Source organism: Typopeltis vanoorti, chromosome 21 (genome assembly GCF_054136105.1).
Source record: "Typopeltis vanoorti isolate ZY-2024b chromosome 21, IOZ_Tvanoo_1.0, whole genome shotgun sequence".
Lineage (NCBI taxonomy): Eukaryota > Metazoa > Arthropoda > Arachnida > Uropygi > Thelyphonidae > Typopeltis > Typopeltis vanoorti.
In genome coordinates, this window is record NC_143569.1 from 38,812,668 (window position 1) to 38,828,790 (window position 16,123).

A 16,123-nucleotide genomic window follows, 5' to 3' on the forward strand; every position below is an offset into this window, starting at 1 on the left:
GCATATTAACTGTTTCCCTATTCACAAGCTTTCAACTTAAGATTTGGAAATGTGAAAGATCTGTGCTAAGATGGTTTCAAAAAATCTCAGTGATGATCAAAAAGATAACTGCAACAATGTTTCCACAGAACTTCAAACCAAACCCAATTTTTTAGATTGTGTTATTAATGGGGACAAGAGCTGGTTTTTCCAAGTATGATCCTAAAACAAAATGCCAAAGTTTGGAGTGGCACATGAAAAATTCTCCAAGACTGAAGAACTCGCACATGAGTAAGTCTAAAACGAAAACTGTGATTGTCATCTTTTTTTCAATAGCCATAGTGTGGTCCACTGAGAATTTGTACTACCTGGAACAACTGTCAATCAAATTTACTGCAAAGAAATCTTTGAATGGTTACAAAAAATGTGTCTTATGGGTGTCTAGAGATTACAAATGACTGGATTTTGCATTATGAGCACATGCATTCTGCAATGACAATTAAGAGTATTTAGACAAATGCATTCCAGTGTTGGAACACCCTCCATACTTGCCTGACTTGTCTCCATGTAACTTTTTTCTTTTCCCCAAACTCAAGAACAAGATGAAAAATACCAATTCCGAGATGGCCGAAAACATCCAAAGAGCTATGACAGAGGCCATAAATAAATAGAAGAGGACTTCCAATCCTGCTATACCACACATGGAAGGAACATTGGAACAGGTATGTTCCATGCAGGGGGGAAATTCCTTTGAAGGTGACCAGGAGATATATATTACATGAGAAAAAGAGGTGATATGATAGAAACCTATAAACTTCTGAATGAGTGTTATCAGATATCTGTTGAAAAAATTTTTCATTATATAGAAGGTGGAGAGAGAAAACAAGAGAGGACATCTGTGAAAGTGCAGTTTCTGTACAGTGAAGAAAAGGGATGAAGGCTAGATTTTTCTCTTACAAAACAGTGAGTAACCAAAACAGTTTGTCTGACTTTAAGATAAAGTATGATAGTTGGTGTGGGTGATGTCTGGCCTCCTCAATAAGTCCTTAACTCACGGGAAGTCTTTGATAATAATAATACTCCCCCTTGAAGATTCACTAACACTGTTCAGTAGTAACAAATTCATCATACTCTCTACATACTGAGAAGCACTTAGATCTTACATATTAGACAGTATTTAAATACTTATCATATCTTTCTTTGGGGATCCACTAATAACATTTCCTGGTTACCTATTCTTAACACTTACCAATCCCGACCACCTATGTGTTAAGGCTTAAGTGCATGAAGAACCACTGTTCAAGGCTTAATGGAGTGAAACAGCTCAAAGTATTAGTGTTTCCCATATGTTGGTAAGTTTTATGCAATCCTCCAAGTGTAAATTCAGAACTCAATCATATACACAACAGCTTCCTATCCAATGACAGAAATTAGTTACAGAAATTAAAAATAAATAAAAATAATCAATCCTTCCCCCAGTCCACGACCATCTCTTCCAAAGGAGTTTAGGAATGCCATCCCCTACTTTCTGGGTAATTCTCAAAAAATAGCCATGTCTTTAAAAAAATACAAGCCTCTGCACAGTTTTCAAGCCCTACCTGAAAACTTGCTACCCATATTCATTATGCTAGAGATCAGCTCCCTTCTCTCTCTGAAGTATATAAAGTTCTCTGCTCCTGCAAGTTGGAATACTTTGGACAGACAGGTAGATCACCAACCATCCGCATAGATAAGCACAAAAAATACATCTGTAATCAGGCCTATGGTCAATCTGGTCTTGAAGACTATACACAGGATACCACTCATAGGATCTTCTGGGGGAAAAAAATGCCATGCACCATCAAGAGTAAATTTAAAAAAGAAAGACTGTTTCTGGAATCTCCAGCTGCCCTCTGAAATCAACTGAATTTACATAAATATAGAAGCAATAAACTTCCAAATTTGGGGAAAAATTAACTCTCAGAGATCCTAATTTACAACCTAGGCCTCCTATAAATGCTCATAAACCTCTATTGTTATATCAGTGTGTTTCACATTTAGCATAGTGTTACTTTTTTGTGTGTGTGTGTGTTACAAGTGTTAGTTTGTACTCCCTGAAGACTAAGGCGAAATATTGGAAGCATTGAAATAATTTAAATCCTTTCCAAGTGCTTTAAATACTCCATTAAACCTCCAACATGATTTATGCAACCATATTTATTCAAATTAAGCTGATTTTTTGAGAAGCAGCTACAGGTTCTAAAAATAGTCTTTCTCTTCTACATTTACTACAATGGAGCATGGTGGTCTTATTCTAATTGATTCTACGAGCCATATCCACAAGGTCTGCAAGGCTTGATTGACCATAGTCATAATTGCAGATGCTTTTTTTTTTTTTTTTAATTTTCTACCATGCAGATGATTTTCCTGTGTCCATAGCAGGCCATCATGCAGGAAAAGGAAACTATATACACCCCAGGAACTGATATAGGAGGCAGCTGGTCCTTAGTAGGGCAGAAAAAAGGTAGCTAGTTTTAAATGGGGTCTGAAAGCTGCGAAGATGGTGTATTTCTTTAAGATTTTGGCTATTTTTCTGATGTGCCTCAGACATAGGGGTGGTAATAGCATTACTAAAATCCTTCTGAAGAGAAGGCTGAGGATTGATTTGCTTTTTGATACTGTGGGAAATGTAGATAGTACATTAAATAAGAAGCATGGTGTATATGGTTAAGTATTTTTGCAAGAGAGGTCTCATTGGAACAAAGGTTACAGGCTCTAATAGTTAGTGTTTTAATGATACCATATTGTTGAGAAGGGGTGATGGGAAAGTTTGTGGGTCTGCCTGTGTGAGTGAGTTTTCTGCATACTGAAAATGACAGGTTACCATTAGTAAGTGTGTTATTAAGGTGTCTATAAAGGCTAGACTATTATTAGTTTCTTTTTCCATTGTAAATTGGATTCTAGAGTAAAGGCCATTGAGGTGAGAGAGGAAAGAGTAATGTGTCTGAGCCATGAGGCCAAATATTGAACATATCCACGTATCTTAACTAGGTAGAAGGTTGGGGAGGGGAGACACTGAGTCGAGAGCTTGCTTTTCAAAATATTTAAATTGTTTTTTTAAAATAACTGAAAAAATTGGTAAGGGGGGGGATGAGAGGGATACCAGAAATAGAGGTACCAATTTTGTTCTTCCAAGAAAAACAACAGGAATGGATAGCAAAGGAAAAGAGGTCACTGATATTAAGAGGAGAAACATTTTTTTTTATAAGTGATAAGGTGTCATTTAAGGAATGCTGGTGAAATGTGAGGTGATATCAGAAGCTAACTAATATATCAGCATTATTTAACATTACATTTTCAATGGAAGCTTTAAAATGCATAGTTTTTTTTACATTGGATGCAGCCTGGTGAGAGTAGTAAGAGTATTCACTAACAGTTTTGCTAATTTACAGCATGGGGAATCAGTAACATCTACTACAGGTCTTGGGTGGGGAGGGGAATTGGGTTTATGAACTGAGCAAACTATATATCTGGGGGGGGGAAGAACTGAAGGGTTTGAGTTTTTTTGTGATTTCAGGAGCCCAAGAAGAAGCTTTTTGGAGTAGACTTTTTTTTTAATTTTTTGAACTGAGAATTAGTGGGATTGCAATCTAAAAGTCTATAGGTGGAACAGTCTCTAAGAATGATATCCATTTTTCTAGTGTATTCACTGTGCATTAAGAATAACAGCAGCACTTTCCTTATCAACTTCTCTGGCAATGACCTATACTGGGAATGCTGGTGAACAGTGAGGTGATATCAGAAGCTAACTAATATATCTGCATTATTTAACATTCTCAATGGAAGCTTTAAAATGCGTAATTTTTTTTTACACTGGATGTGGCCCAGTGAGAGTAGCAAGAGTATTAGCATAGTTACTCTTACTATTACTCATTTCCCTCAAGAAACCTTTGCATAGTTTCTTGAGGGCAATGAGTTGGCAGGATGACAATTTCTTTTAAGAAGCGAAGATCTATAAAGAATGCTGGTGATGTCAAGCTTACTGTTGTTAGCTATCTCTGGAGCCAAGCTATGGATTCCACATTCGATGTTGAACATTATTGTTCAACAACCATTGCACCAAAACAACTATTGGTCTGGCCAATAGTTGTTTTGGTGCAATGGCAAAATTGTGGCTGAGACATATGGTGCTAATAGCTTTTTTTAAAGTCTTTTTTGATGACAGGTTAGCTACTGTATGAAGAGGTTGAACTAGAGGCACTGGTTTAGAATCCAAAAGATTGTTGTACTTTTTGTGTGCTTATTTATTTAAAAAAAAAATTCTTTCGGAGCAGAGGCTTCTGAAATATCAAAGAGAATGGTACGGAGTTGTGTTGAGAATAACTGAGAGCTCTGAAGGCAATAAGCTGATGGCTGCATTGGTAGCAGTGAGGATAGTGCATGTAACAGCAATCTGTTCCCGTAGCAGAGCAAAACCAGCATGCTTGTAGATATTGAGATTTTTTATTTTTATTTTTTTTTAACAATGTTAAATTTGAAGCACTTGGGTGACATTCCTGTATCCTAACATCTGTTAAGAAAGTCAGCCAATTTAATTATCTAGACAAGTGGCTCTTAACCTTTTCAAAGTCATGGAACACTTTTGATTATAATAAAAATTTGGGGAACACCAAAATCATTAAAACTAACAATAAAAATATGCATAGACTTGCCCTTTTATAATAATGGAACTTATTTTAATGCGATACTTGAGTTTGTCGGCTTTTGCAGATTTCAGCAATATCAGATCTAATATGTGATATAGCTACCCTCATCTCTTTGCCTATATTAGCAAGTCTTTCACTCACGCTTTTTGGTTTTTATATTGAGAAACCGAGCTCACAGAAGTATGATGTTGAAAACTGTAACAAACTTTTCACTGCTGTTGTGGAGAGAGCTGGGTATTCGGCTTGGAAATCCCAAATTCCTCAGGAGTTATTTCAGAGAATTTTCATTTTTATAGTACGATCCGTTGACAAGGTAACTAATTATTATTATTACCCCAAGACCTCATGGAGTCAAAGACTCACCTGGGAAGTCCTTTTATCACACACAGCTCATCACACCGTGCTTTGAATGTGTTCAAACAGACACCACAGGCAAGGCATTCCAATCATTCACAACTCTGCAACTCTACACGTTCAAAGAATGAAAACAGAAAGATTACCGAAACAAGCCTTAAAGTACAAGCCATTAGGAAAAAGAAAACCAGGACGTCCTCTTAAACAATTCAACGATGACTTCTAAGGCCGGAACAGGCCATACTAGGCCTAAATCCTTGATATGTATGATGATGACAATTAGCAGCATTGAAATCACAATGCTTTTTGTATATATATATATAAATAATATGTTCAATTCAACTTGTAGAAATTGTACATCAATGATGTTCTTTATCATCCCTCCCAACTTAGCATCATCAGAAAATATGATTATTTGCTGATGCCCTCTAGATCACTACCAATATCATTAACATACAAGTTAAACAACAATGTCCAATTACAAAATCCTCTGATACAGCACAGGTTGCCTCCTTTCACTACGACTCTGAAGCACCTCCATGAACCACTCTGTCAGTAAACCACTCAACTATCCATGCCACAAGTTTATTTTGCATAGCCATTCTTTAGCATTTGTAAAACAACCTGTATGGAATCCTGTCAAATGCTTTGGCAAAATTCAGAAGAATCATGGTGTATCCATGCTCCATATCTAAATCTGCAGTCACTACTATAAAATATGAACAAAATGCTAAAGGAAGGCACACCTTTAACAAAACTAAACTGCCTTCCGTAACGGATCTTAGTACCGCCCACCAACCTTTAGATGTAATTCCTAACTAGCCTCTTCATTACCAGAGATACTGATCTGTCTATAATTTGTTGCATCAGTCCTAGCTCCACATTTGTATAATAAAATTAAATTGCTTTCCTTCTACTCATTACGAATTATGATTGTGCTGAGACTGAAGTGGTCAGGACACAACTAACTATTTGGCACATTCTTTCAGCACTCATGTTAATATTCCAACAAGTTCAAAATTAAATAAAATTAGGATAAAGAATAATACATATATATATATATGACTAGAAACCGAGAAAAATGAAAACAAAGTTTAATAGCACAACTAGTTTCAGCTTTCTTCAGGTGCATGCATTCGTTTGTGTGCACGCACGCACAAATTCTCCATTTACACAGTAGATTGGTTCCAGAAAAAAAAAAAAAAGTGTAAATGAAAACTGTGAGGAGGAGCTTAAGGGTCAAAGCTGTATAACTGAGAGGAGACCTCCACATAGCCTTTAAAGGAATGTGGAGAACCGACCAGGTCTTCTGACCTAATGTCCAATCCTCACCTTCTCGTGGTGCACCCTGTTAGGTATCTACCTGGATACTGAACGAAAGAGGATGGGCTGGCAATTTGGGATTTAGCCAACCAAACTGTATTCTTATTGGCTTAAACCAAAATACAAAATGATGGTATAACATGACAGAATTCCATGCTAGCTGGGGCGTCACCCAGTTAAACAAAGTGAAAACATCTCCCCCCCCCCCATTATTTTCACCAGAGAACCAGGGCAAACAGCAAAAAGTCAGCTACTGGAACAAATCTGAAAACACACTCCAACTCAACATCACCAGAGTTAAAGATCAGTACTATCAACATAAGAAGTCTGAGCAGCAAAGAAATGGAGCTAGTTGAGGAATTAGATAAGTACCAGATCGACATAATAGGGGTGACCAAAACAAAAAAGACAAAAACTGGGAGATCTTTCTGAGCAATAAATACAAAATGCTATATTCAAGCAATGACAATCAAGGAAAAGAAAGAGTAGCCATTCGAACTTAAAATACCCCGAATTTTAAGATTTTTGCTTTCCTCTCAATACTGCATTAGTTCAGGGTATTTTAAATTTGAAGAGAAAATTTATATTAAGCCAATACTGGCCAACATTTTCTTCAAGGATTTCGAGGAAAAAGCCATCTCTAAAGCAACATTAAAACCTAGACATGGCTCCGCTATGTGGACGATATATTTTTTATTTGGGAACATGGTGTAGAGAATCTTCACATCTTCCCAAATCATTTAAACAACTTCCACCAAGACATCAAATTTACCGTCGAGATTGAACAAAATGGTTCCCTTTCATTTCTAGACATGAAGCTTACTAAGATGCCTGATTCTTTAAGGATCTCAATCTTCAGGAAATCAACACACATGGATAGATACCTACATGCATTCTCACATGACTATCCCTCATAAAAGTTAGGTATCATTTCTACATTGGCTCATCGTGCTCGCTCACTATTATCCGATAAAGAAGAACTAAAAAATCTAGAGAGAACTTTCTTAAATAATGGATTATCTTCCAAAAACATTAAGAGGCAACTATACCAGTGCCCTCGAAACAACACAGAGATCCCTAACAACCCCAAGGGTTATATTTCTTTACCATACATCAGTTCACTCTCCTGGAAACTAGGAAGAATTTTGAAAAAATTTAATATAAAAATGTGTTTTTCAACTCTTCCAAAACTAAGGTCAGTTCTTAGCCACCCAAAACAAGCTCATAACTATCTTCAGTTCCTCGGCTCGGTGTATATAAAATAATATGTGATTGTGGGAGGCCATACTGTGGCCTGAATGAGAAGTCAATCCTCCTATGTCTAGAGGAACATCAGAGAGACATTTCATACAACAGAATCAGACTCTCAAGTCACGTCTTATTTTCAGTGAACACAAACAATGAAGGCTGCCAACACGGAGTAGATTGGAACGTAACATCAAATGTTTATATTTATCACAATGAAATAGAACAGCGCATAGTTGAATCCAAAGAAATTGTCCTAGACCCTTCTCACATCAACAGCAACCTCAGTTATAGTCTTCCTGACTTGCATAGCTCTGCCATTAGATACTAGCATATGCATGAACTCAGATGTTCACATTTGCACAACAATAGAACTACAGAATGGACTATAATGACAATTCAAACTTAACTTCAGTTTACAAGTATGTTATTATAATGGCACATTGTTTTTATGGTTTTTTTTTTTTTAATTTGTTTAAGTGTTACTTGAAGAAGTCGTTTTGACGAAACATATTATGTGCTAAATTAAATTAACTTGTTATCTATTTTCTTAGTTTCAGTCAGTCAAAAAAAGATGAACATATACATATATCAAGACAAAGTTCATCCACAGATATCTAAATTCTAACTGTTCTCTTACTAAGAATTCAATTACAGCTTGAAGACAGAAGAACATTATGTAAATTGCAGGTATTACAGAGTAAACAGATGTCACTCTCATCACAGACTGCATTTATGATATCTGGCTCAGCAGATGTAAATTTGACTACAATCATTACTTCTTGTATAGCTCCACTCCTATATATTATAGACTAAATTGCAGTTTATATGACCCTTAGGCTGGTAATGTATAACTTTTAAGATTATATAGAAATAATTACCTCTTGTAAAAGATCCTGAGCAGCTATTGCTTTTAGAATATTTTTCTTACTTGTTTCTTGTATTTCACCTCCCAAAAGTAATTCATCGAGAATGAAATAGGCTTTCTCAAAGTTGAAGATTATGTCCAGTTCACATACCTATAACAAAATTATTTTGTAAAAAAAAAAAAAAAACTCACTACAAAAAGAAAATAAAAACAATACTTTTTTGTTCATTACTTAACAAATTTTACTATCAAAAATCAAAGATCATCCATAGCTCAGTCAGTAATGATGATGTCCTTTGGCTGGAAAGACCTAGGTTTAAATCCTGTATAGGAACAGGACTTCATATAAGGTTTCAGTTGAAGGTGAATTAGCTAGTCTAGTGTTAAATTGTGAATGAAGCTATGTTATGTAATTTATTATTTTTCATTCACATTTAACATTGCTTATTAAATATTAATCATGTTTATATAAAATTGTTTATTATTCCTTGATTAAGAATTACTAATTAAATATTTATTTAAAACCTGACCTATTATTAATTTATAGAATAATAAAATGTATAGAATATTGTATAACCAAATATATATGGTGTAATGTAAAGTGTTATTTTATATTTAACTGTATACGTAATCAAAAAGTTGAAGAAGTAGCTTAAATATTTTGTTGTTCTTATTTGTGAAATATTTAATGTTATGTAATCACTGTAGTAGTAGTAAGAGAGCATACAATACATTAGCGAAATGTTTACGTTTAATCTGTTGTCATGGAGACGCACGCGTAAACAACCACGAGTGGAGTAGAGCGTGGCATTCGAACGTAAGGTGGGAGTGAAGGTCATAGATAGAAACAAAAAGGAGAAGGAAGGTCATAGATAAGACAGAGAAAGGGAGAGAAGAATTATTATTAGGGGAGGGAGGAGAGAGTTTTGCGGAACCAGTAGGAAAGTAGCGTACAAGTAAAGAAGTAAAAGAAGATTATAAAATCCTCAGGGCAGAAATTTATGAAAATAGTGTTCGGAAGTGAACCAATAAGTAGTGAATCATAAAGTTTAATATTATAAGTGAAATCGGCTGTTGTAATGAAGAAAGGTTAATGCCGTAATCAGATAAAAGGAAACTGGACAGTCAATGCGAGAATTCTGATTAGTTCCAGTCAATCTGGATTACGAATAAATTCTATGTTGCCCTAGGAAAAGATTATATTGATTACTTGGAGAAAAGTGAACAAGAGAAGATATCAGTACCTAATTACTGTTGTTTGGAATAGTGAAGTGCGACTAACAGTAGTACAGTTAAAACTGTGGAGATTTTTGTTATGTGTGTTCCGCTAACGTTGATTAAGTTAATTCATAAGTGCTCTCTCAATAATTTGATGTGTTGAAGAATTTGTCTGGTAAGAGTAGTTGTATAAGTTTGTCTATTTTAGCTTTAACTGTGATATATCCCCGATGCTCAAGGACCGGAATATATTTGTTTGGAATATTGCTTACATAGAGTATTGCCTGCTGTGAATATAAACATTGAGCTGATAGATTTGTGAAGACTGATTAAATGTGAAGTTGTTATATTAACTTGAGATAAGAAGATTTATGTTTTTGAGACTGTGAATTGTAAAGAAGTTAGAACATTGATTTAGCATGAGTGACCTAGGAAGATGTGTTAAGTTATTTGTGTAGTTCCATTTTAAAATAGAGTTCTTGTATTTGTTAACCATATCGTATATTAAATGTTTTATTTTGTTGATCTAAATATTGTGTTTGCCTGAATTCCTTTTTATTGCACCGTTCATAAATGTTCGAATCTAGCGGGAACCCCAAGTGAATATGATAGTAAATGATTTGGCCTAATGAGATGACTGCTAAACTAATTTAGAATTGATCCTACTATTTATATAGACTAATCCAAGAATAGGGTGGTGCAGTATAAATATAAATTTCCCTACTTTTGGATCGGTGATCACTTCGCAATTGGTTATTTTAATTATAAAAGTGACTTGAAACTAGATGTGAGTTAGAACACGACAGAAAAGGTCGTCACGACAAATCAGAGGTGGTAGGAAACACAGACACTTCAGATCTACAGATTTAGTAGATATGATTCGCAGCCCTATCAAAGTATTAACACGTTCGCTGCCAACTACGAGTATACTCATAGTTCGTATATGAACTTTACAAGCCAACTACGAGTATACTCGTATGTCGATTTACCGACCTCCTATGCCAAACACGAGTTAACCCTTAGTATAATTACCTTAATTTTGGACCCTTGGATTCTGAATAAAGCAGGGAGGACGTCTGGGGGCTTGGTAGAAGGGAAATAATTTCAACTAAAATATAGTATATTATATATGTGCCTCAGAAGCCAACTACGAATATATTCTTATGTCAATTACCAACCTCCTATGCCAAGCGCGAGCTAATCCATAGTATAACACGTAATTTGTAAATCAATTTAAAACTGATAAAATCAATAAAAATAATAACATTAAATCAATAAAATAAAAACCAATTTATTCAAATTATGAATGATACACTTTAAAACAATATTCCACTCACAATGGTGGTTTTTCCTGGCAAAGGACAATAACATGTTTCGCATCATTGTTTGTTTCGTGTACATACTCGGCATGGCTTTGTCGGTGAATATTTTTTTCTGTAGGTGGTGAAATTTCCAAGTAATTAAAATTCCCAAATCCTGCTGATATTCTGTGATGCTGTAAGCTCATCCATTCCAACAAAAACTGAGATAAATTGATCTCTAAATTTTAACGCAGTCATTGCGTTTCCAGTAATTATATTATAAAATTTATATGCGTTTTGAATGTATATATCAAAAATGCATATTACCAATTTCTTTGGCCATCTAATTGTCTTTTGTGAAGGGGGAATAGTAAGAAAGCATTTGATCAGAAAGATCGATGCCCGACATACCCAAATTATAGTCCCTAATGATATTTGGTTTTAAGTGAATTTTACCATTCCGATTTTTTGCTTCAACCATTTCAAATTTATGCATATTTGAAATGGAAAGAACTTCCCTCTTATCCTTCCATTTGTGTTGATGAATTCATTAAAGTCATCAGCGCTCATATTAGCGTAAGCTTCTAATTCTTTATCAGTAAGTTTTGTTTTACTGGTCATGGTGAAACTGAAGGTTTTTAGAGACTAGATGCAATAAACACATTTGTCAGCGCATATAATATATGGGTGGGAGTGATACAAGATTACTTGTAGTTGGCATATGAAACAAAATTCTGTCTGATAAGCTGGCTACGAGATTACTTGTAGTGACCTTGAAGACGCAAAAGCGCTTGGCGTGCAGGAACATACTATGCCTCAGGAGCGTGGCAGTGAACGTGTTAATTACAATGCTATGGAGCCAAGTTACTTGAATGTCACAAAGCTGTTGAGTGAAGATGGGATAAAAAATTGAAAAGAAACAAGGGTAGCTTTGCTGTTAGATCTATAGGGTGATCAGTATTCCTGTTTAAGGCATTGTGGAGCACCATCCAGTGATCCAAATGCTGTGAAATTTTGCAGGAATACACTGTGTATCATTCAGAAGTGATATCTAAGAAAAAATAAATTCAACACCAGGAGCGTTGTAAACACCAATTGCATGGAATTTGCATATCATGCAACTTGGCACTTGCCAGGAGGGTTTAAAAAGATGCACATGGATTTTTCCCTTCATTCTGATTGTTAATACTGTCTGCAGTGAAGGCACTAACCTTGCCCTAATGTGCTTTGCTCGTGGAGCGGTACTACCTAAGGAACTGCAATACTGTTGCTGCACTCTGGAATTTCATCACCAAAACAAATGTTGACGAGGTCCACTATTTCCATGTGCTTTGCAATGAATGATTAGTTATTTTGAAGAAACAGGATCATTGGAAATTAGACCTGACAGAGGTCACTAATCAGTTCACAACGACTGAATGAAGTTGCTAATGGCATTGTCGAGCAGGCCATGAATAATAGCAATGGTTCCTGCAGTGCATGTTCTGTATCAAGACACATGAATGTGCTTTACGAAACTGACTGGAAAATTCTACAGAAGATTCTGCATTTCTACCCATTCTAGATAATCCTGACACAGAGTTGTGCCCACAGAACTAAAGTTGACTTGAGTCCACTTGAATCCACTTTAGCATTCTTTGCTCGAGTGAAACGGGACACTGCACGGCCGTGGATGATTTTGTAGAAAGATGAGGCTCACTTTCACCTAAACAGAGCTGTGAATATCCACAATTTCTGGGTATGGGCTATGCCAAATCCACTTGCAATCTAACAAATTTCTTTGCATTCACCCAAAGTTAATGTTTTGTGTAGGTATACAGCTTCGTTTATCATTGAATCATTCTTCTTTGAGTACATTTGCCAGTTGGGTCCTATGACCTACTTAGTTAATAAGAGGTATCATGATATGATAATCAATTTTGTTGTGCCACAGCTGCTGATCCCCTGTGATTTCTGGATCTGGGGATTTCTCAAAGACAAGGTTTATTAGAATTATCCTGATAACTTGCCAGCACTGAAAGACAGCATGTGCAAAACATCAGTCCCAATCAACTGTGTTCTGCTGTTGAATTATGGCATAGTGAGATGGGCAGCACATTGAACAGTACAGCCTATGAAAGCATAATTGGAAGCGAATAAAAATGTGCAATTTATGCTTGTGTCACTTTTCTCCTTACACACACAGAAAAATTACTACACCAACATTTGCCACATCATACAGCATCCCTGACAGAGAGTTCTGGAACTACATCCCCCACCCCACACACACACAGACATTGCTTCTACATGACATACAATGTAATCATGCAAAGTTTTACAGCATTTGGATCACTGGGTGGCACTACAGAAGGTCTTATGATATGTTTTAAAATTATCGACACTTGCAGGAGGATCAATCAACTTACACTCCACTCATCATATTTCCCTTAAAACTCAATAAAAGATGATGCATTTATCACTCTCCTTAAAAGAAAATTCAGGTTTCACATTTTGTCACCTATATTCAATTTCTCTTGTTCCCTCCCTCATACCATACACAGTGTGCACATTAAGTAATGAGATTGATTTTTTACAGGACAGCCCTTTGAATAAAAGTAATAAACACATTCGTTACTCTTGACAGCTTGTGTTGTAATCGCAGGTGCAACTTTCAAGTCCGGTGATGCAGCAGTTTTTGTGCGTTAAAAAGTTGTGTCATGGAGCAAAGAGCTGGGATAAAATTTTACTATAAATTAGGAAAAACTGCTGCAGTAGTTTACCAAGACATAAAAAAAAGTTTACGGAGATGACTCTGAGCAATGTATAGGTGATCTGCTGGTTTTCACGTTTATAGAAGGGAGGGAGTCCCTGGAGGATGAACCTCAACTGTGGACAGCCAGTTTCTGCACAGACAAATCAAAATGTGAAAGCTAAGGAAATTGTTCATTAGAAGTAAATCAACATCTGTATGCCTACTGTGACATGTCAGGAAAGAACTGTTCCACAACAACTGGTTTCTGTTGTACGACAATGTGTCAGTGCACCGTGTGCTGCCTGTGAAGCAGTTTCTGGCTTCGAAGTCAATCTGTACAATTGAACATCACTTCTATTCGCCAGATTTGTCTCCTGCAAAATTTTTCCCTCTTCCTAAAGATGAAGTGTGTGTGTGTGTATCGAAAGGGGAGCACTTCAGTGACATTGAGAAACAACGAGTTTCTGTCAACAGAAACCAGTTGTTTCTTTGTTTTGATATAATAAATGTTCTCTCATTCCTTAATGGGCACAGTGTGCATACTCAGAAATCTCACCTACTATTATTCTATAAAATCCCTTGACCAGCATACTATATGTCTCTATCATAAGATTTTTCCATCTCCCTGTTTATCAGGATTTGTAGTTTAAATCTACTCACTCCATGGCAATATATATATGATTTCTGATTGTAAAATTTATTCCTTGATGTTCTGGGTGAATCATCTTATCCTTCATTATATGGAGTATACATAAACTTCAGTAAAAGAAGACATATTCAGCAGATTCTGGTGAATTAGTCCACTGGTTAATTGGAACAAATCTAGAAGAATAATATATATCTGTATTTGGGATATAATGTATATCCCAAATATATGGGGCAAGGGGGCAGATGCTGTAGAATGTATGCTCTACTGTTTCCAGTGTGTAACACATTGCAGATTGGGTCATCAATATTAAAGTACCTACATTTGATCGCACTTACTGGAAGGCGACCATATGCAATTCTCTAAGCAAGATCCCTCCTATTAGGGTATCCTAAAAACTTCAATAATGTACTAATTGGGTACTAACAATTATTAGTACCCCAATGTGAGAGTTTGTGACAGAAGAGGTCAAAGATTTCCTTATACTAAGTTTTGCTGTTATTAATGGAAAGAATGTCAGTGCCACAATGCTGTAACATCTTAGAGTTAAGCATGGAATGCTGTAGTATTCAGGAACAATCTCAGCTCTTGGGCCAATGTGATCATTTATTTCATACAGCTTCTATTAGTCCATGCTAAGGCAACTTGTGAATGCCGGGGAATGTATTCCCATAAGTTCTCTGGCGAACTTATGGGAATACATTCGAAACTTTCATAGTTTCTACATTCGGCTTTGAAATAATGCCGACTTGAAATGAAATAATGCCTGAATGAAAACCTAGGCAGTTATGGAACAGGATTGCATGTATGTGATTGGCCTAATACTTTATGGATTTTTCAGACTGTATTGTTTAACTAGCAGAATTTTAATAATGGAAACCACCATGCCTCTATGCTTCTTTGGTAATTGAAAAAATTCTATTTTAGCTTGCTGGTGTCTCTACTGGACCAAAAATAAAATAAAATAAATAAATGTGCAAGTTTATTATATTATTGTTTTTCTTCAGCTTCTGTAATACTTAATCTTCCCTGCTGAGTACAGTTCAGAAGGGAGGATTATGGTTTTATGTACTATGGCTTTAGAAAGAAAGTGGTCCAATTTTCCTGTCTTCTATCGTTTCAACATTTTTGCATATATGTTCTTGAAGAGGCAATACTGGATAGGCAGAGAAGGGAATTCCAAGCATGCCAAGAGGTTCTTTTTTACAGGTTAGTGCAAAGGGAATACCTCTGAAATCTCATTCTTATAAAACCTTTGTGTTGTCAGCATTGGCAGCTAGCTAATTGATGCTGTTAAATTTTTCTAATTTACAAACAAAAAAAAGTATATTGAATAATTATCCCTTAAAATCTATGTGTTAATATTTAATGAATTTATTTATCCTGTCGACTGCGCCATTGTTAATAGTTAATGAATTTATCCTATATAGGCTGCGCCATTTTTTATTTATAATGTGTATTATAAATAATATTTCATTTACTAACAATTATTTTTATTTTTGACTCCGAGTGTCCCTATATGTTATTATATTTGCACAAAGAGTTCACTCCAATTGGTGCAATGACTTTAACTCACTTTTTCAGAATCCAGCTAATCATTGACTCAACACCAAGTACAAAATAAACACATTTAATAAAACTTAAAACAATATATATACACTTCTAGTAAAAATACATAACTACAATTACAGATTATATGGATCCAAGGCCTTATTAAAAAAATATAAACTTACTCTTAAGACAAAACACCTTTTTTTTTTACAATCACAAAAA

The 16,123-nt window shown here is 35.5% G+C and overlaps 1 protein-coding gene across 2 annotated transcripts in view; it reads right to left on the bottom strand.

Moving 5' to 3' along the window:
- The window catches only part of LOC150094754 (AP-1 complex subunit sigma-2-like), a 130,118-nt gene that overhangs the window by 47,849 nt on the left and 66,146 nt on the right, over positions 1–16,123 (bottom strand). For both annotated transcript variants that reach the window (XM_090410980.1, XM_090410981.1), the window contains exon 4: positions 8,468–8,605. In XM_090410980.1, the coding sequence (XP_090267106.1) occupies positions 8,468–8,605 (138 nt within the window). The remainder of the gene's footprint in view (positions 1–8,467; positions 8,606–16,123) is intronic.